This window comes from Vanellus vanellus (assembly GCF_965231255.1).
Source record: "Vanellus vanellus genome assembly, chromosome: 11".
Lineage (NCBI taxonomy): Eukaryota > Metazoa > Chordata > Aves > Charadriiformes > Charadriidae > Vanellus > Vanellus vanellus.
Window position 1 is genome coordinate 24,899,553 of NC_138916.1, and position 21,766 is coordinate 24,921,318.

The 21,766-nt window shown below is 42.5% G+C and overlaps 1 protein-coding gene across 1 annotated transcript; it reads right to left on the reverse strand.

Moving 5' to 3' along the window:
- Window positions 1–644: 644 nt before the first annotated feature.
- BLM (BLM RecQ like helicase) lies at window positions 645–21,324 on the reverse strand (the record flags this gene model as incomplete). The annotated part of the gene is made up of 21 exons (XM_082488972.1): window positions 645–940; window positions 3,314–3,521; window positions 4,772–4,894; window positions 5,346–5,538; window positions 6,316–6,515; window positions 6,878–7,025; window positions 8,060–8,250; window positions 8,679–8,874; window positions 9,368–9,528; window positions 10,324–10,430; window positions 11,251–11,399; window positions 11,488–11,586; window positions 12,346–12,459; window positions 13,927–14,045; window positions 14,468–14,644; window positions 15,470–16,215; window positions 17,230–17,362; window positions 18,600–18,721; window positions 19,161–19,350; window positions 20,442–21,142; window positions 21,227–21,324. The coding sequence occupies 21 exons, from the start codon at window positions 21,322–21,324 to the stop codon at window positions 757–759; spliced, it is 4,359 nt and encodes a 1,452-aa protein (XP_082345098.1). The 3' UTR covers window positions 645–756.
- Between the last annotated feature and the right edge of the window lie 442 nt (window positions 21,325–21,766).

Genomic DNA, 21,766 nt, shown 5'->3' on the forward strand with positions numbered 1-21,766 from the left:
TGCTGAAATCCTCTGCTTTGGTCAAGCGAGCGAAGGGCTCGTGCTGTTCAGGCGCTGCAGAGGACGCGCATGTACCGACAGGGGCACCTCTGAACCCCTCATCTGAACCCACCCGGGGTTGCCTTGTGCGAGGCAGGAAAGTGGAAGCCGAGGGCAGCTCAAACGCCCTTCACTGTGACAAGATCACAGGTTTTAAAACAAGTGAAAAATAGAAAATAAAATGAACAACTACAAAAAGCACAGCTGGGGCAGGGCTTGGCACTCTCAGGAGGCTCTCCAGCCCCAGCGCCTGGGGAAGAACATTGGAAACTTCCAAATGTTAATTATATTCTCTACCTCAGGAGAACATCCCAAGACTTACATTTTCAGAAGAGCAGCTCAGCTACCGAGCTCTGAAGTACTCGCGCAACTAGCAAGGGAGAAGAACAGAGGCAACCACAGCTTTGGGATGCGCAGTTCCAGTACCCGCTTTTGATGTGTGCTCTCAAGTGTATCCTGGAGGTAGCTGGAAAGCAGGCTGACAGGGATTACTTCCCCGGAAAGAGTAGGGTTTCTAGAACCAGTCAGAACTCGTTTGTTTATAGTAGAAAGAAAAGGTGAAATAAGCTTATGAGTATAAAAGCATTTATTTAATGTGAGGTTTTTGTACTTGACAAATGTACAAATCTCAGGAGATTCAGCAAATGAAACAAAGATTCAATAAACAATGATTACATTTTCAGGGCTTGCTATGATACAGTATTTACATTTTCCTAACTACAGTATTGAATATGAAGGCTGAAGGAATTGCCTGGTTTTGGGTTTCGGTGGCGCCATAATCCCCAGCCTTCCAGCAGCTCCTTGGGTGGCACTAACACTGTACGATGCTGAACTGCAGGCGGATGAAGCTGGAGCCTTCGAGCCAGAGCGCCTTCCGGCCCTTCGGTACTTGCTGTAACCACTGCAAAACGTAGAGAAGGTGTGTGTCAATCGTCTGCTTTACTTGCCATATTCCCTACGCCCGGGGTATACTTACATGCATACCACCATTAGATTTCCTAGAAGATTATGCTTTCGTTTTAAAAAAGTGTTGTTTTGTTGGGTTTTTTTAATACACATGGCTGCAAAGATACCTTTGAAATGTAAATCAAGTGTGGCTGTTGCTCTGGCATCTGCCTAAGGGCAAGAAGCAGCCTGAAACAGGGACAGAGAATGCTGAACACACCCGACTCCTATTAATCCAATTAGAGTATCAACATTAAGTGACAGTTCAGGGTCAACAGCATTTAATGACTAATATTTAGCATTTAATGACTAATATTTTAGTAGATTGGAAGGTGAAAAGGGCGGGCGTAAAACCTACTGAGCTGGGAATGGCTATTTGCTATGAAAAAACAAAGACCAGAATGAGGAAAAACAGGGCAGAGCAGGAGACACCCTTGGAAAGAGCAGACAATGGCAGAAAGCAATGAGTTTGGATGAGGCAGACCATATTTTCTCTTTTGTGATGAATGCAACGTTAAAGCAGTAAAATGTAAGTAGTTAATTTACCAATAAAACCTATCAGTCTTTAAAATTTAGGCGTGACTCTTCAGATGGGGATTTTACAGAGTGTTTTGCAGAAGACATTAGTACCATGTGCCCTGGCGGCCAAGAGGGCCAATGGCATCCTGGGGTGCATCAAAAAGAGTGGGGCCAGCAGGTCGAGGGAGGTCATCCTCCCCCTCTACTCTGCCCTGGTGAGGCCGCATCTGGAGTACTGCGTCCAGTTCTGGGCTCCCCAGTTCAAGAAAGACAGGGATCTGCTGGAGAGGGTCCAGCAAAGGGCTACGAAGATGATGAGGGGATTAGAACATCTTTCATATGAGGAAAGGCTGAGGAACTTGGGTCTCTTTAGTGTAGAGAAAAGAAGACTGAGGGGGGATCTTATTAATGCTTTCAAATACTTAAAGGGAGGATGCCAGAGGGATGGGAGGAGTCTTTTTTCAGTGGTGCCCATTGATAGGACGAGGGGTAATGGGCACAAGCTTGAACATAGGAAGTTCCATCTTAACATGAGGAGGAACTTCTTCACTTCGAGGGTGGTGGAGCACTGGCACAGGCTGCCCAGAGAGGTTGTGGAGTCTCCCACTCTGGAGACGTTCAAAACCCGCCTGGATGCTGTCCTGTGCAACCTGTTGTAGGTGACCCTGCTCTGGCAGGGGGTTGGACTAGATGATCTCCAGAGGTCCCTTCCAACCCTGACTATTCTGTGATTCTGAGCTACTCTTCCAAATAGCCTGAACTCCTCCCGGCTGAAAGATAATGCAATTTCTGTGACACTTACAGACTGAATATAATCCCATTCAAAGAATTATTTCAGAAATGCAAGACATGCGTCGTTCGCATAACTGCTCTTTTGTACCTCATGTTCTCTATCTCATATGCCGAGTGAGGTGAAATATCTAGGCTGAGGGATTAAGTAACCTGACCATACCACAGTAAGGCAACTTACATTTACTTCCTTTTTGTGCAAGGCAAGCTGCAAGCACAGCAAACCTTTAAAAGGCACGACTATAAAACCCAAATAAGAACTTATTGCTCAAGTTTTCTGATGTCACATACACATCCCCCACCCCTGTTTTTAAAGAGGTTTTGGGGAAGGCGGAGTTTCTCCAAACATTTATCCTTTTTCGTTCATTCCCTTTCAGCACTGATTAATCATCATGTTTTGAAGCATGGACATTCAGCGCAAACTGAGTTACTAGACTAATAACTACATGAACTGCTAAAATAAGGTCATGGACTCAAAGGATGGGGCCCAGCCTGGCTCCTTCATCACCCTGTGATAGTTTGGTGGTGGATCTGCCTGAGAAGCTCAAGACCTACAAGACTGCTGGATCCAAACGTTACGGTCTTAATGCAGGCATTGCCTTGTATGGTACAACGGGAGAGAGTTCTGCATTAAGGGACTGGGAACTGAAGTTCAAATATTGCATCAAATCTTCAAAGTTTCAAGCTGTCTTTACGTTTCCAAGCACAGAATCCAGTCAGCCTGCTAATAATGGTTATGGCAGGACACTGAAATTTAGTGTCACTGCTTAGCTTGTGGCAGTCGAGTGAGAAACAAAGGAGAACTGTTAAATATCCTTCCTTCCTTCCCAGGAGCTTTTTAAACAGAAAATGCTAGAAAACCAAAGTAGAGCAGTTGTCACCAGATGCCTGGGTAATTTTAATGCCACTCTTAAAGCCCGTACTTACTCAAGAAAATGCAGTAGGCTTACAGTGCAGTTCTGGGATCATCTTTATGCTGTTCGGGACAAAGAAAAATTACAAGTTACCACAAGCAACGTACCCTTTGGGATGAAACTGCTGGCTACCTCCATAACTTGTCTTTTTCTTCTTTGATTCTCTGAAGTTTGGCGGCCTTTTCCTTTTCCTTCTTTGGTTTGCATTATTGCAAAAATAGCTTGAGGTTGTAACTCTATCTTCTGCTTCCTCATCACTCTCAGGTGTGCCAGTGCTTCCCGTAGCTGTGTCCACGCTTTGGTAGGCAGCATCTTCTGCAGACAGAGAGTGAGTTAAGACTAATGAAATCAAGACATCACCTGAGCCAGTTAGAACTGTCAGCTAGAACACACTGACTGTACCAAAACCGCTGTCCTTGCTGTTCAAAACCTCCTTTGCACTGCCTTCATCCTGGTGATGCTCCAGGCTCAGCTAAAGGTATTTGGTAAGTTGGTGTAAACCAAAACTGCCTTCTGTCCTTGCTTTATCTTATGACATAAAAGAACACTGGGCAGTCCTATTTTCTCTAGGTTGGCTTCTTTTCTAAACTATTTTGGTAACACTGGGCCTTCTGCCCTCACACTCTCTTCCCCATGTAATCTGGAAAGAATTATGGAATATGCCATAAATACTACACTCAAATGTGGCACTTGTTTTTAAAAGCAGCATCAGGAGACACTGAAAGGCTCAGAGAGCCGAGAGCTCCTTCTCAATCAGTCATGATCAAGAGGGACGTGACTGTTTGCACAGGCAGTAGAATAAAACACTTAAACAATCAGGTTTGTAGAGATGCGTTTATTCCCGTTGCAGTGTATGAAAGCACAGCCTCCTTACGTGGAAGCATGAATCACTTTAAAACTGCAGCCCCCAGTGGTGAAGTTACCAGATTTACTAGTCTCGGGGCTCAATTCTCCACTGAGCTGAACTTTGTATATAAGGTGAGAGCTGTGCAAAGCATTGTAAAATACTACCAATGCTACCATTCTCACTAGATAGCTTTTTTTTTTTTTTTTTGTCTCCCCACACCTAGCTTTGAAAGTTCTTCCCATTTGAGCAAGGGCCAGTCAGTGAAGACCTGAATTTGCTGACCTCAATTACTATGAAAAAGAAAAGGTCGTAGTTATTGATTATCTGCCAGGCTACAACGTTACCCCATACACAGTAGATGCAGGTGTAAAAATATGCAGGAGGTGCAAGATCTTTAACTTTAAGGTCAGAATTCTTGTTATAACTAAGCCTACTACATAAATCCCAATAACTAATAGGTTAGGAGCAGAGCAATCTGCTGAGTCCTCATTTTCCTTTTTTAGCCTTTCAGAGATGTGCTGAATTTATTGAGTGAGACGATAGCAAATACCTTTGTATGTTCTGAAAATGTGCAGTTTCTTCCTTTTCTAATTATTAAGCTGCAAAAATTAGTTATTTGTATTTAAAACAAGGTAACCTTTGAGTGAAATTTCTGATAGAGGAGAAGAGAAGTGTATTCAACAGGAAAGTACACATTTAAGTACAAAGTATACTAAACCTGGCACGGTCCATTCAGAGTACTTATCCATCACTTTAATTATTTCTGCACCATATTTTTCCAGTTTATCTTCTGTGACACCATCAATCTGCAGTAAAACCTCCACATCAGATGACAAGGTTTCTGTAATGTAACAAAGTGCCAATTAGACATGTCAAACAGACTAACTTTTTTAAAGCGAGATCATGATATTCTGGAGGAAATTAATTCCTTTTAGTGCCACCCCCTGCATTAGTCCTTAAGGAAGTAAGCCTTTTTTTCTAGCAGATTTGCTTCTAGTTGGTTAGCACGAAAACTGGTCCAAAAGTTTTCTCTGAAATGCTTCAAAGTTTGTTTTGCAGTATGATTACTTGGGTGGCTCTTGTACTTATCCAGCAGGACTGCTACAGCATAAACTGCAGCTCCAGGGAATATATGCTGTGTCAGCTGCTTCCATAGGACTCACTCAGTTCCATATACTTAAACCTGTTCTCCCTAGACGTTAGAAACTGGAGATTTTCCATCAGAAAAGGCTACAATTGCACATGCGGCCTACTGCCAACAGGGGTTCCAAGTAACAAAAAGCTGACTTTACCTGCTATTTTCTTTAGAGTGGAAGTACTGAAAATATTGAAGTAATGCACATCAAAGACTTTCCCAAGCGTTTTGCACGTGTCTGTAAGTTCCCCAAGGCACTTTTTAACCATCTCTTCCCGCTGTGACACTTTTGCCACAGAAGCCCTTTGTTTTCTGATGGCACTGGCACTTTCTGTTTCGTGAAACTCCACCTGTTAAAATAAGCCAATCGATAACTTCTGTCAGGGGAGTTACTGCACAGCCATCATTAGAAGATGGATTGATAACACAGGAAAACAGTGAAGAAAACCAAAAGTATTCTTTAATGGACCAAAAAAAAACCTATTTACCCAGTGTACACTTTTATTCCTCCCCCCCCCCCCCCCGGCCACCCCTAAGTTTCTTCTACAGAGAACTAGCAGGATACACACAACACCAGGAAAAATCCTGAGAACCCAGTTTACAGCTAGCTTTACACAGAGGTCACTAGCCCTAACGCTGAGGGCTCTTCTCCAAACACAGCACTGAGGCAGAGGCGACACTGCCTCAAGCAATTCTGGGACTGGTTCCGTGACCTTCTTGAAGTGCATTTTCCATCAGAGCTCACCAATGACTGAAAAAAAATAGAGCAAAAATGCAGGAGAAGGCAGTGCTGTTCCTTCTTTTCTTCTTAGCTAGCTTTTTCTGTGTTGGTCATAACTTCCCTTTCTTCTCAAGCTGGAATCAGATGGACGGGGAAAGAAGAGAAAGACTTAATCCTCTCCAATCCTCTCAAACTCACCTTTTGCCTCACGACATTATTAGAATACTGGACTAGAAATCATGCTTGTTGAATTCTGTTCCCTGCATCTGCTAGAGATTAGTTCCTGTACCTCAGCTGGTAGGCAAACTACGTTCAGACTATCCTAAGGTGTATGCTACATAAAATCTGTAGCACATCCCTTGTAACAATACATTAGAGGGAAAAAAAAATAAATATTGTTACAAACCTGTAGTGATCCGTCTAGCACAGCCTGAGCTTTCTGTCCTAGAATGACATAGGCTACTGCTTGGTCGTTAGCTGTGATATACAAGTCTTCATCCAGAATCTTGTCCAAGACCAGTTTTCTAAAGAGTCTTTCAGCATTATGCCTTGAGTAGGCAGCTCCCTTCCCGAATATTCCGGACTGAATCTTCGCACTCTTTGTACCTGTGCAACAGAAATCACAGGATTAGCCTGCTATTAGAAAGTCTACGTACGTACGTACTTACAGACCTGTGATTCCCACGGGTATTCCATAGTCTATGCGCATTAAAAAACACATTTAAGCAACAGAAACTCCAAGTGCCACCAGAAAACTAATATTATCACTATAGCAACCTGAAACAGATTAAAGCTGTAGTTTCATTTATTTTGGATCACTTACCACCAAGAGATTCCTGTGAAGAATAATTTTGCAAAATATATCTTCTTTTAAACCACTGCCAGTATTGCACAGACCTCCTGATACTCAGTCAGGAATTTCTGCACCGAGTCTATTTAGGTGGTGTTTCTGGAAGCACAGTACTTACCTAAGAAAATGTCTACCATCATATTCAATGTGTATCTTCCAGAACCTGTATTTCTCTTTGCATTTATTCGTCCCATTTGTCCGCAATGCTCTTGTACAAATCTTATAATGCTCTTCACCTCATCTGTTACATTTCTTGATTTGTAATCCTATTAAAATAAACTTGATTAGGAAACGTTATGTGGTTCTGTCTTAACGCAAGTTGTTACTGACAACCTTGGTTTTCACTATTGAGCTTTTTCCAGTCATAAATTCATTTTGTTCCAAACAGAGAAATAGCAATTTTCTAGTTAGTACACCTACAGCGATACAACAGTCTCAAGAATTCTGCATTTGATAATACCCTGAAAAATGCAACCATACATACCAACTGACTGCTATATAATCTCTATTGCGTTAATTCTATGGAGTGAGCTGCAAGATTGCTGTGTGAATACTGGTAATCAAGATAAATCATTTGGAAAGCATTCCCATAATTATTCTGCTGCCATGCACCAGAACTTACACTTCGAATATGCATTAAAATGAGAAGACTGGTCTGAATATGCGTTATTCTAGTCAAATTTTGTTACAATCACAGCTATGTAAGGTAATGCTTGAAACACAGGACTGAGAAGCAGTATCATCAGTACAAACTGATCTGGTTTATAGAGACCAGTAACCCTTCCCTGTCTGCTTCAACAACTATCTTCTCGTCTACTCCTGTTCATGCCACTAACAAGTTTGCTTCAATCCTTGACACACAAACCCTAGTCTTTGGGCCACCTCAGGCAGCGTACGCCAGCTAACGCAGCACTCGTGCTACCCTGGCATCACAAAGCTGCCTTGAAAACATCAGAATATGCAGTTGAAGGGACTTGCCCATAGCCATTCCAGTGGATCTTATTGCAGCTCCTGCCTCCTATACGCACTGTAGCCAAGAAAACAGACACTAAGGAACGTACTTACACCTCCCTAGTCCCCCTCTGACAGAAATAGGAGCATCATAAGTCCGTGGATAGTCTGTGTAATTCTACTCTAGGTTAAACCTTGGAAATAATTCGAAGCATCCAACATCACAAAAATACAAGACGTCTTATTCATTTTCTCCATTTGCCTTCCCAAATGTCACGTAACCATTTTTTAATGCAGCTAAATGCAAAATCAGTTTAACAATGCTATAAATAAGAGCTATGATTTTTACCTTCTGTCTACTGCAGTTATCGCAAGTTACTTCTGGGTGATCTTTACAGAAGGTGGGATTAAAATCAGTTTCCCCAAAGTAGGCCAAAAGCTGCATTCTCCGGCAATCAACTACATTCTCACAGTAGTGAACCATACTGTACAGGTTGTTAAAGTGGGTCTGTCTTGTGTGACTGTTTCCATCTTTCTCCACTGAAATGCAATAAATTCAATTGTACTTGTTAAATCTGCGCCTCTGCATTTTTATGTATTATCAGATAGACAAAACACAATCTTGATTTTTTGCTTAAAAAAAGGTGAGCAGGTTAGTACAGAAGTAACCTAGGACAGATTTTACCTTTAAAATTTTAAACAATGGAGAAGGGAAAGAAGACTAGAATAACAAGAATGAAGAGATGGCTATGTATTAAGCAAAATGTTTTTGGCTAAAATTAAGTACAAGTGACAAAAATCTTTCATTACAGAAAACTATTCAAAGATGCGCAGTTCCCCCACCTTTGCAGTATCATACTACATATGGCACTTCTAAATGAGAAAATAACAGTCTATATGAAACAGAGATCAGCAACTAGGGACTTCTTTAATATGGTCTCCATTAAGTTACAGACGTGAGAACTCACTCAGTATTAGCCTTCTAAGCCTGGTTACATCGCTGTAGCTGTAGAAGAGCAGACAGTGAGACATTTCACCATCCCGTCCAGCTCTGCCAGATTCTTGATAGTAACCTTCTATGGATTTAGGAAGAGAAGCATGGATAACATAGCGTACGTCAGGTTTATCAATTCCCATTCCAAAGGCAATCGTTGCACATATAACCTAGGAAGGAAATAACCATTTGTTACATAGAGTTATGGAAGTTATTCATGCAGCAGTCTGCACCAAAAGTAGACAGGCAATCAGGATTATGAAACTGTGCAGAGCCTAGAATTTCAATTGTAACACTGTAAGATGAGTAAAAAGTAGCAAAACCACCTCTCCTTTCAGAAGAGCTGTTCCAGACAAAGGGAAAACTCCCAATTTGAGTCTCAATATACGGCTCAGCAGTGTGCCTCGAGCTGTTCCAGAAGCCTTGTACTGCTCAGTTCCTTCCTCCTGGTGTATCCTACCTTGGTGCAGTGCTGCAGTTTTTGATGTGTAAAATTTCTAATAAAAAGATGTTTGTTTTGGCAGATCTGTTTGGATCAGTTATTTAATACTGCATCAGATTTGGCAATAACGTTACACAACCTGGCTTTCATTTACTAGGCCAAGAGGGATAAAAGGGCTCCAAATTCTATTCACTTTTTTCCTCCAGTTGCTTTTCTTTTACCTGGCATCCTTCTTGATTAATCCACTTCTTTTGTACGAGATCTCTGTTGGAGTCAGCGAGGCCAGCATGATAGGCAAGAGCAGCAAGACCTTCCTTCTGCAGAATAGCCGCTGTTGTGTCGCATTCATGACGTGAAAGGCAATAAATTATTCCAGAGTCATCTGCAAATATATAAAAGGGTTTGTGCTACAATACAGCTTTATTCCCTTTCACTTGCTTAACAGTCATGCCTGTCAAGCATATACATCTATTCCAATAGGCAGATGTTGGTAACTGTAATGCAATAACTGCTTAATAATAAAGAGAAGTAATTTTATTAATATCAGATGTTTTTTTAGTTTCTCCTCACCCAATTTCCTGGTTTTTTGGCAAGGTGGAATCAAGAAGAGTTTTCCTGCTCAGTACTGTGCAATCTCAGGATTTAAAATACATGAATAAAGAACTACCTAAATCAAGAGCTAGAGCTGTTTAGTCAATGATCTGCTGGGTTACAGCACTAGAGAATCCACAGAGCGAGCTTGGTGTAGTCAGCTTCCAGCAGTGGGACTCCAAAGAAAAGCCTAAAAAGACTGGAATCTGGGAAGATATCTTCAAGGGGAACCACAGATAAGCATACCAACAGAATTAAACAATTAAAACAGTATGGATATCACATGACCATTATACTCTGAAGACACGATGCGAAAAGGTCTGGCAACCTCCAGAACGATTGCTCAAGAACATTACCACAATTTACTCTTCCATCTTAACTTGAACTCTTAACTTTAGGATGCCCATAAATCTGATTCCCGTATCAATAACATAATTTTGCCTCTAACCTGTTTTTCTTGTAAATCTATTAGTCGCTTACAGAAAGGCACAAGTTTGGGGGGTTTACAGCATTAAGAAAGCTTTTCCTGCCTTAATAAGTAGTTCATAAAAATACATGCAAGCACACTATACTGCTCAGTACTCACGTGGATGGTATTTTTTAATCCATTCCAAGCAATCCATTGCCACCTTCTTTGGCTTCTTGGGCAATACATCATATTTCAAGTTATGCCTGTTGAAGCTCATTGTAAACCTAAAACATGACATTTCAGAGGTGCTTGTCAGCTTTATGGGTGCAACAATACTTTCAGCAAGCTAGGTATTGACTGGAATGTCCCAAATTCCACTAATTACTACTCGTTCTGCGTTATCTGCAAAGCAATTACTGTTCCACTACGTCCAGGGAGATTCACATCATCCACACTCTGGGTCTAAAATTCCTGCATTTTTCCTGTGGCTGTGAAAAAAACAAAGCTACACGGCACTACGTAGAAGGAAGAAATGCCCATAAACCAAACCCACACACGGTGATTTGCCTTGCCTTCATTTTCCTTTTGAATACTTGCATCCCCACTTGACTGATCAAATTTGCAAAATACAGTGTCACGTTCTTCCTTCTACCCTAAAATACATCTCTAAAATAAGAAATTCAATTTCCACGTACAATGAAAATACGACAATACAATCCAGGCCCAATGGTACCTCATTATCTATGTTACTGCCAATGCTAATTAAAAAACACTTCCAGCTTTTGCAGTTTTCCAGCATTCTCATGAAAAGCACCCTACAATACAACTTGTGCATTCTGTCAGTGACATAGAAAATTTCATTATGTTATTTTCTATTAAACAGCTTCCTTAATCATGCAAGGAAGAGTTTGGTAAGTTTTTTTCCTTCTTACTTCAATATTTTGCATATAACTCACATTAAATCCCATGCATACATTCTCATTTAATCCACTACAACTACATAAGTACTCCAGATGGACCTGTAATGCTTTTCTTACTTTACTAAGTTTTCCACTCAAAATTTCTGCGACACAAATAGGTTCAGGAAACTGCTGAGCAACTTACACTTGTGGTTTTAGCATCTCAAGCTGATTCTGAATATCCTTCTGTACTCTGGGGTTAGCAGTGGCAGTAAGAGCCATCATAGGAACAGAGCGAAACTTCTTGCGGAGCATATTCAGTCGTTTGTAGTCTTGTCGAAAATCATGACCCCACTAGTTTAAAAACAAAATTTAAGTGTAACCGAGTAAGATGCTCCAACTAAGTCCTTTGCCATTTTGAAAATTAAATCGAGGTTTTTACCTGGCTGACACAGTGGGCCTCATCAATGACAAAACGCGCAAGGAGTTTCCTGTCGTAGAGATTTTCCAGGGCTGACATCAGTCGGCTGCTTGCACAAACCTAGGTACACATCCACCAGTGGCATTAGGAAGCAAACTAACAGAGCAAAGTGTCACCCTACCTGACTGAGAATGCAGAAACAATTGTTCTGCACTGCAGAGTTAATCTTGACTGCACAGGCAAAGCCTGGAGGCATGAAGAAGATGGCAGTCAGCTTCATTTTAATTGGCAACAAAGGAGCTGGTGTGGGGTTACCACAAGGTTCTAGGATCATCTATCCAGAGGTCCCACAATCTCAGTAAATTTAAATGACTTACATCACCAAAGACCAGGAAAGACAATGCTGAAAAAAGAAACATGATCAGCACCCTAAACAGTCCCCTCTTACAAAGCTCTTGTAGAATAACGTAATTTTTAACAACAACATATAATTAAGTACAAGGCAATCATTTGACAATCACCTATTACCTTGACAGTTACATATTTTTTCCCTGTGTTCTCCTATTCATAGTAGTCTAGATTTTAATAGCTACTTGACAGCAATTAGCCACTAATATGTAGTAAGACCTGTTGAAATGGATGGGCATGGGGCTTTTGTTTTAAAAATTTAAATTGTACAGACATACTCAGTTCTCACCCTTGGTTAATTACCAATTGAAATTAGTTACAATCTGTACAGAGTTAATGAATTATTGAAAAAATGTTTAACAATTTTTTTCCCCAGAAGCCTAGGCTAAATTCAGTGTTTCCCCTTTAATACTTCATAGCAATCCACCTCTTGTTGCCACTAAGATTTTACAATTCAAATTAAATACAAACCTTCTCGGGGGTAACATACAGAAGCTTTATTACAGGATCTTTTTTTGACAATTGCATATATATTTTTGAAGCATCAGCATCTGTTATAACCCCGGTCAGATATGTTGCAGCAATCTATATAGAAAAAAAAATTAAAATTAAGTTTTAATATGCACAAAACGGAAGCATCTCCAAATATAGTTCTACATCTAGTTATAAACCAGATAAAAAAGTACACACATTTACTATCCTCAGCAAACAAAACATTTTCAATGCTTCTTTGTGTAATTACAAATAACATTTGAGCCCCCAGCACACTGTAGACATCGCAGAATTTTTCTTATGATAAAACCAAAAGACTATAAGCCAAATTCTATTCTTCTGCTCCCAATTCTACCAACAGACCAATAGTTGACTTGCAGGATTTGCCTGCTTTCTTTGAACTCTCTTTCCAGTAAGAAAAACAGATGTGATGTTTGTTTATTGCTCAATATGCTGTAAGTTCAAGATTGAATTCAGAAAACAGAGATCTTAAGATAAGAAAGAAAGTTTCCAAGAAGCACAGAAGCATGATAACACCCTCAGTAACAGTGCCCACAAACAGAGAACAGCATTGCATCAGAGGAGATTGAGTACAACTTGAATCTCAATTTAATACGAAAGTATAACTTACAATTCGTGCTGAACAGTAACAAAGGAATTAGATCCTAAGGACGACAGTGATGTAAGAACAGGTCACACCAACAGAGGCAATTCTGCCTGCTCGCCTCTTCCTCTCGCAAGAGGCAGCTGCAGCTCTGCAGAGGAAATTCCTTCTGCAGCTACAAATCCCCAGAGCCAGTGCCAGTTTAACTGGCTTTTACAGCCATGGCACCCCACAGCGCCCCAAGGAGCAAAGAGTGTGGCCAAAGTGTAGCGTTGTGCAATAGTCACTAAATGGCAGACAACCACTCGAGGGCCCTGGCTACTTAGGCTATCAAAAACTACTTGATGAGAGAAGGATTTGTCTGAGCTTCAAACCCCTGCATCATAGTCCCTTCGGTCTCATAGCCTAAAACATCTCTGTATTTTTGCCCTAAAACATGTTATCCACCTTTGTTTCCCCAGTCTCTCAATCTCAACAACACATTAAGGATGAAAAAGACAATTCCCTGACGCAACCACACGTCAGAAGCGGTCAACCTTAGGAACACACATCTTCAGCACTTGCATTTCTGTGTATCACTTTTCCAGAAATGCTTAGCACTTCCAGAACTGTCCTAGCTCAGGAATTGTTAGTGCTTATTTCTGCTACACAGTCAGCCTGCTCCTATTTAGGTGTCTACATACAACTCTCAGAATCTAAGAATCAGGCATCTGTACTTGAAAACTAAGCTCTAATAACAAATACACACAAGCATCAATAAATTTAGCAGTTAGACTGCCAAGATATTCTAGTTCATCTAATTTAGTTCTTCCTAGGCAACTTTGTGTGCCTTTTACAGTTTCCATCTAACCAAGTTTTGCCATTTATATTTGAGACATAAGATTTACTGTAAAACTTCAGATTTCCAATTCACTTATCTGCAGTTTAACTAAATAAAGTAAGCTGTTTGAACTTACATCCAAAGTCTTCAGCTTCTGAACCTGATCTATTATCAGCGACCTCAGTGGAGAGATCACAATAGTGACTCCAGCAGAGACACATGCTGGTAACTGGTAGCACAAGCTTTTACCACCACCTGTAAGGATTAAACAGAACACAACAAGCGTTAGATACCAAGAGGAGAGGGAGAGAGTGTGGAGAAGGCGTGGAAGAGGGGAGACCTATTTCTTACTTCCCATTTTACAGCACTTTCAGAAACAATGAACTTTTACCAATGACTGCCTTTAATATGATACCTGTAGGATAAGGAGGAGTTGTTATGCGAAATATTACGGCAGGCAGAAACTCAATCACCTCATTCAAAACACCACAGCACACACAATATTCCAGAAATCTTGCAGCCGCAGAATTCGAGCGGCACAATTTATCACCTCCTCCGCAAAGGCACAAAGAGAAAAGTTTGTCGCCGGCCTCGCAAAAGGAGCTGCAGGTCTTTATTTCTCAAGCATGCGCCAGACCTCAAGAGCCCGCAGCTGCGCGGCCTTTGGAGAGACATACCGGTGGGCATTAAGATGAAACAGTCTTCACCCAGAAGAGCGGCATTGATGGCCTCCAGCTGATTTGTCCGAAAAAAGTGCAACCCAAACTTCTTGTGAAATATATTCTTCATTCCTTCAGAATGGGAAAATTTCATACCCCTGAAACGTTCTAGTGCGGGGTTATTAACGGGCGGATCTGGTAGACAAAGAAAGTGTACTCACAATAAATTACAATATGAAGTTGTGCTATTTCTCTTGCAACTTAAAACTGCTTCACTGTAACGGATGGCTTAGCCACCACTCCAGCCCTTTAAACCTTTTCAATTCAAATCAGGACTTACTAATAAAAATTGCATTCATCTAGAATTTAAGACCAGCTAAAGTGTGAATTTTGATTATATGCAAATCTCTGGAAACAAGCTTCTTACCCGTGACTGTATAAAATGCCTAGTCTTACAATGACAAACTTCCTTTTTTCACAAACGACGATTAACAGGCTCCCTGTTCATGGTTACCCCAAACTGGGAGCTAGTTGAATCAGCGACAGAGAAGCTGGTGAAATGGGTTAACATTTTCACCGCCCCCTTTACCAACCCGTTTCTACAGTAACCAGAACTAACACCCACCCACCCCTGTGCCCCACAGGGATTAGGTTTGCTTCAGCAAGTGCCCGTTTTTGAACGTTTTGCATAAACAGCTAAAACTGTTGCGCCGCTTTGAATTAACAACTGCAGAGTCATTGTTTAATTAAAACACAGAAACATTCTAGTTTCCAATTTTAGCAGCTTTATCTTCCCAGCAGCCTGCAACTTGCACGGCAAACAAATATTCAAGAAGTTTGGCATCACTTGGAGGAAAAAAAACGCAGATGACGACTCTGAAAAAAAGTAATCAAAAGAAATTTCCATAGAAACAAAAGGCATTGATGTAATCTACAGGAAGTTACTCAGCCTTAGGTTTAAAAATAAGTAAATAAAATTTTTAAATGGGAAAGACAGCCATCCTAATGAGCATAATTTACCTGAAGGGTTCTTTGTTGCCATCAAGAAGCTTGATTTCAGAGCAGCAGGACTTGATACAACAGCAGATCCTTTGGCTCTGGACATTATCTTTGACAACAGCGATTTGGAAGGCGGCCCTTCCCTGACGGGCTGATACAATGATGTAGACGGCGTCTCAGGTGCCGAAACGTTCACCGGATTCTCCCAGCCCTCATCAAAATCATCAATATCAAAGTGATCGAGGTCAAAGTCTGTTTCATTTATACCTAAACTGTCTTCTGCAGGAATGCCAGTAGGAGCTGTGCTCTGACCTTTCAGAGCTGTGCTTGTACGAAGCCTCTCCAGCAGATGACAGTTTCCACCGTTTCTCACTCCTGGTTTTTCACACCAGCTGCTGTCGAAGGACATCTCAGAACGAAGGCTGAGGGAAGCTCTGTCTTTGCCATTTACCTTGGAAGAAGACAGTGATGTAGTTTCTGGGCAGGAGATCTCCTCAATACTTTGCTTTGAAGCATAAGAGGTATCCAAGATTTGATTTTTTTTAGTAGAAAAAATGCTTGAATTAGCAGTCCCAGAAAGCATAGATGGGAGGCTGGTGGATTTTGGTGAGTTTCTGTCAGAACTGAAACTCCAGTTTGGGCCAGAACACAGAGCAGTACCAGGACGTGCAAGAGGGCCCTGCTCCACACATGCCTTCCCGTTTCTAGGAAAAGCGTTGTTTATGCTATGTTTGTTCGAAGTGACAGGATTAGCTAGCAATTTTCTCCTGGGAGAGATGGCAAAGGAAGGAAGAAGATAAAGAAATAATTAGTCACAAACAATGATGTATCAAGTTCTACAACATATATTGAACAGTTTGGTCTCTCTCCTATTAAAAATATTAACATGTGGTGGTTACATTGTATTCTGTGTCACTAGATTTTAAAAATATTTCAAACAAATATAGGAAAGAGAGAGTAATACCAGAACTCAGTTGAACTAAATAATTACAAAATTACATCATCTTCTCTGCAGACATAAAATAACAGAATTCCTAATAACAAGGAACTGATCCAGGCAAGGTAGAGCATAAAAATTAAAAATCTTTAGAGGCACAAGCCTGAAGTTAAAAAAGTAAAAATATGCTTGAACCAAATTATGTTTTTATGTACCTTATAAAGACTATATCTGACTACAGTAATAAGAGGATATAGAATAAATTAGTTTTATTGAGAACGTTCAGAAAAAGCACATAGTCCAAGTCCAGTAAAAAAGCAAACCAAAATCCCAAATCACAATACTTTGTCTACGTATCGTGTCATCAGATTATGCAGAAGTTAAAGTAGCAGACTGCAGCAGCGACAATCAGAATGAACGATGACACGTACATAGATATTAGGAGAAGTCATAATCACCGTAGCCAGTGATAGCGAGTGTCAAAGAGAGAATATTAAATTAATGCCTCCCGTTACAAGAAATCAGGATGACACCTGGCAGGTTATATCGCACCACCCTGCTCCTCTGGAAGCACCTGGAGCTAGTCACCTTCCAGAGAAAAGATACAGGACTACCTGTGCCTCAGACTGAATGTGGAACTGGCTCCTTTCTTCTGGCAGAACACCGGGATCGTTAATACTTTCAGCAGGTTTGGGGATTTTTTTTTTCCTTCATTTGATCAGTAACTTCAAGCTTTTAAAAAAAATCCTTCCGTCTCATCTTTCAGTGTGATGGAGACACCTGCAGGCATGACACCGCTTCGCACAGAGCATGGAAACACGGGACGCTGCTTATTAAAGCATACCTGAGATCTCGCTGCTGGAGAAGTTCTTTTGCGCATGACAGAAACTTAAGCTCATGAAGCGGAATGGCATCTACCAATTTACAGATATCATCCATGACGCCGTAGAGTTGCTGTTCCAAATGCAAGCCCTTATCTGTTAGATGGAGTGTATTTTAGCATAGAGTAATATTAATTTTTATTAGAAGACATAACAAGACAGTAAATTGCAATAAACAAGGCTAAATAATTTACTTTCAATGTATTTTTTAAAAGTCCATTTGCATAAAGAAACTCTGTGTGCACAAACTCAGCTAGTCTACATATTTTCGCCCTTGCCTTTTAATTATCCATCTCTCTATTCCAAACCCCAACACGGTTCTTTCCAACATATTTCCAAAAACCACTCAGGTTTACATGTTTTGCTTATCTCAAATTACCCTTCCCCAAACACACTAAAACACATTTTATCAAAGTATTACATCGCAATTCTAGTCTAGAAAGTACCATAGAAAGCCTCCCACACGTGAAAGTCAGCATTTGTCAACTCATAACCTTCCCTTTCAAATTTGGTACCCCCGTAAACCATCTGGATTTCGCCAATGAACTGCACCGGACCTCAAACCGCTGCTGCCAGGGGTGTGATCCCTCAGAGTAAATTCTGGCCTCTGCTACGCTTGCCTAACTCTGATTTACCCAGTGGTGAAAAGAGCGCCTCTTGCGGCAAGCTAACGGTCCACACTGACCAGAAGTTTGCTATAGGTATACTAATGAAAAACAACTAATGAAAATTGATTTTCAGAACAGCATCGTTTAAACGTAAACATAAAAACACTGCTCTGAGCATTTATAAAAGCCACAAAATTTTAAATGACACTGTAGAATGGTACCATAAGCTACATTTTTATAAATCTTGGAAGGAAAGTCTGAACCTGCAGCCTTAAAACCAGGCTGCGCCACACCTACACTTAGTCACTTTTCATTCTGTAAGTGAAACTCAAACATTTTAGCTCAGTACTTCCCAAAGCCAGCATCTGCGGGAGTCAAACGGAAGCACTGACACAGCTCCAGCTTACAGTGCTATGTCTTTGTGCTGTAGCTGACTTTGGGATCGATTTGGTCAATCTGTGCTTTTACATTCTGAAATGGAAGATCTGTGCGGTATCCCAGACTGGTACCAAGAAACCCAGAATCAGGACCACACAACACCCCTGAGTCTACACAACATACACATAACATCTGAAAATCCTGTAGGAGAGTCAGTCCCCTGCTTCCTTGTGCCCATCGGTCGCCGCCAGTGCATGCCCTCAGATTACACAGGATACGCAGGAGAAGAATTAGTTGCAAACTATCCCCAAAATCTGAGGCATAACACTTCAAAATGTTTTGCATACCTGCATCCTCCGCACTAGGATCACTTTCGGCAACAGGCTGTGTTGTGGCAACCTTCCCAGGCGTGGACTCAATGCTGCTAGCCGTGGATCTTCCACTAGCAGGAGATTCTTTGAAAACATTACTAATATTAAGGAAAAAGTCATTAAAAATATAGAAATGCCTTGATTTACAGATATCTGTAAGAGAAGTTTATCTTTTAGAAAACAACATTTAAGATGTGTCTAGAAGATAACTAAATTTCTGAAAACACAGTTAAAATCCAGGTAGCTGAGCAGTTTGTCACTCATCCTATGTGCCAACGTGTATACACTTGTTTCAATATTTTTTTTTCCCCTCTCATTGCTTTTTCTGAAGCAAAAGCCACCTTAAACATTGGCCATAAACCAAAAAGTATTTTATAAAACATTAATAGCAGCTGTCAGCTGCTAACCTGCCAAGCAGCAAACAGACATAATCAACCCAGTCTGTAACTTTTTAACAAGCGCTAGTTCCATGTCTTTTTTGGTAATTTTTAAAAACATCCTAAAGACAGACAGTTTTATCAATGAACTTTGTTTTACCTAATGCTTTTCACAGAAGGCAAGAAGGAAGGCAGCTCTTCTTCAGGAGAGGGTGGAATGACATCTAAGTAATCATCTTCTTCAAGCTCAGGGCCTGCAAACGGCTCAATGTCGACCTCATCCAGTTCTGGGGGGCTGTTTTGCTCGTCCCTGCTTGGCTTCTGGCTCTCTCCACTTCTATCACTAGCAGCTGAAAGAGAAATCTATTAATGCTGTTGGGTAACACTGTAAATTCATTCCGGTATAAACAAAAACACAGCTGAACACAGGGAAAAAATTAACAGCCAGATTTCAAAACGCTCGTTTAATACATATTCTGACTTTTAAAGGACAAAAAAAAAAAAAAAAAAATTATTACTGCTCCCCATTTCTCCCCCACAAACCCTCTTTGAAGTGGAAAAGTTCTATAGCTTGCCTCTAATTACCTTTCCCAGCCAGATGAGAAAAACCTTAACAGGTATATTTTCCTACAAGAGATTTTATAGAAAACGATTGTTACATTAAATACTACCTTAAAAAGAGTAAACTCATCAACCAGCATAGTCCCTATATGGGAATTAGGAGGTAAATTTACATATATAGTGCCTTATAAGACAAACCCTAGTAAGAAAGGCCAGTATCGTTAAGATATTAAAGTTCATTTCCCAGAAAGAGGGGAAAAGGTAACAAAATATTCTTATGAAGAAAAATACAGTTCACAAATCCTTTCACCATTTAGTTTAACAGCAACATCACAGAACACTGTTCAATATAATTCAGTTGCATAAACATATTAATTTCGCAAACAAAGATCAAAAGCTTCAAAACAATACAGAGCTGCCAAGGAAGCACTCTGATACTCATTAAGTTTTTGGTCATAATCGAGGGTTGGAGTTTTTTGGTGGGTTTCTGTATTTTGTTTTAAATTGAAAGAGACCTCTTCTTCTAGTTTAATATTTCTCATCATTACCTTTAGGCATAAGATGATTTTATGTCTGTCTCTGTATTAAAAGTGCTTTTCTTCCTGTAACATCCCTATAGATTATTGCTTTTCATTTCTGGAATGCCATATGGGAAGTCTTGCAACTCCCAATACTACCATGCGAGCAGCTGCTACTTCTGCCACAGAGACAAAGCTCCACCGTTTACAATCCTGGTTACCCAAACGAAACCCGTGCGCCCGTGACTGCTTGTCAGATGCGAGCGTGCAGCTCCCCCTGATTTCTGAAAAGTCAAGCCCTCTGTGTGCAAACACGAACATATTTTCTTCTAGCTCACTGGTACTTTAAAATAAATTGTTGCCCGGGTGAGCCTCTTCCCTGTCATCGCCCAAAATCACGCCAGCAGGTAAATTCTCCCAAAGGGCCTCACCCACAGCCTTGTTACCGCTGCAGGGAGCCGAATCCTCCAGGCAGATCACCGATTGCTGCGACAAGGGTCGCCGCTCAGCCTCTGGAGAGGTCTCCCGGCGCTCCGAAGCGCCCTGGCAGCGAGGCCCCGCGTCGTCGCCCGCAGGCCCGGAGGGAGAGCCGGGCGGCTCATCCCGGCAGGGGGTTGACCTCTGGGAAGCCTTGCAGGCGGCCCGCTGCCCTTTGGGGGACAGGACCGGCGGTCTGCAATACTTCTTTTCGATTCCCGACAAATCAAAGTCGTCAATGTCATCCCACTCGTCTTCTATGGCGATGAGGGGGCCAGCCGCGGGCCGGGGCGCCGGGGCACCGCACGGCCCCTCGCTCGTGCTCCTCTTGCCAGAGGCCGCAGGGCCTCTTGACGCCTCCCGAGGCCTGGCGAGCGCCGGGCCGGGCCGGAGGCCCCGTCCACTGGACACCGCTGGAAAAATATCCTGGATTTGTGTTTTGTTGTCCTTGGAGGCAGGGAGGGATGAGGCGAGCGCCGCCAGGGAGGTGTTAACGTCTTTCTCCCGTAAGGCGGAGGTGGCGGGGAGGCCCCGCGGCTCCCTGGGCAGGGCGCCGGCCGGAGAGGTCTTCTTGAAGGTAAAGCCCCTGGAAAGAGACGAGCCCCTCGTTAGCGCCTCCCGCACGCGTAAAGCGCTGCCGCCCCGCCCGCCGAGGCCCTGCGGTACTCACGCCGGCCGGTGCCGCGGCGGGGGCGGCTTGCTGAGGGCGCCGCGGGCCGAGTGGAGCTGCAGCTGCTCCCGCAGGTTGTTCTGAGGCACGGCCGCCATGACGGCGCGGGGCGGGGCCGCCCCACCGTCAGGGGGCGCTCTGGGCGCCGCGGGGCTGCGCTCACCGCCCGCTCACCGCCGCCGCCGCGCGCCCCCTTCGCATTCGGCGCCAAAACGCCGCCTGCCCCCCCATTGGATGGGCGCACCGGGAGCGGAAGTGGCGGAGAGCCGCTTCCGCTTCCGGGGCGAGGGAGGGCTTCTGCCCCGCCCCGGGGAGGGGAAGGCAAGCGGCCCCGCCCCGCTCTACAAAATGGCGGACGTGCCGGCCCCGGCGGGGAGGGGCTGCCGTGGCGGAGCTCGGCGGTCGGTAGCCCCCGGGCACCGCAGCCCTGTCCCAGGGCGTTAAAGCTGGTTATAAAAGCAACTTGCACAACCCCGAGAAGGTTTTAACGCTTTGCGGCCCCTTGTGGCTCGCAGGAGCCGTGTCAGGAGGACGGTGCCC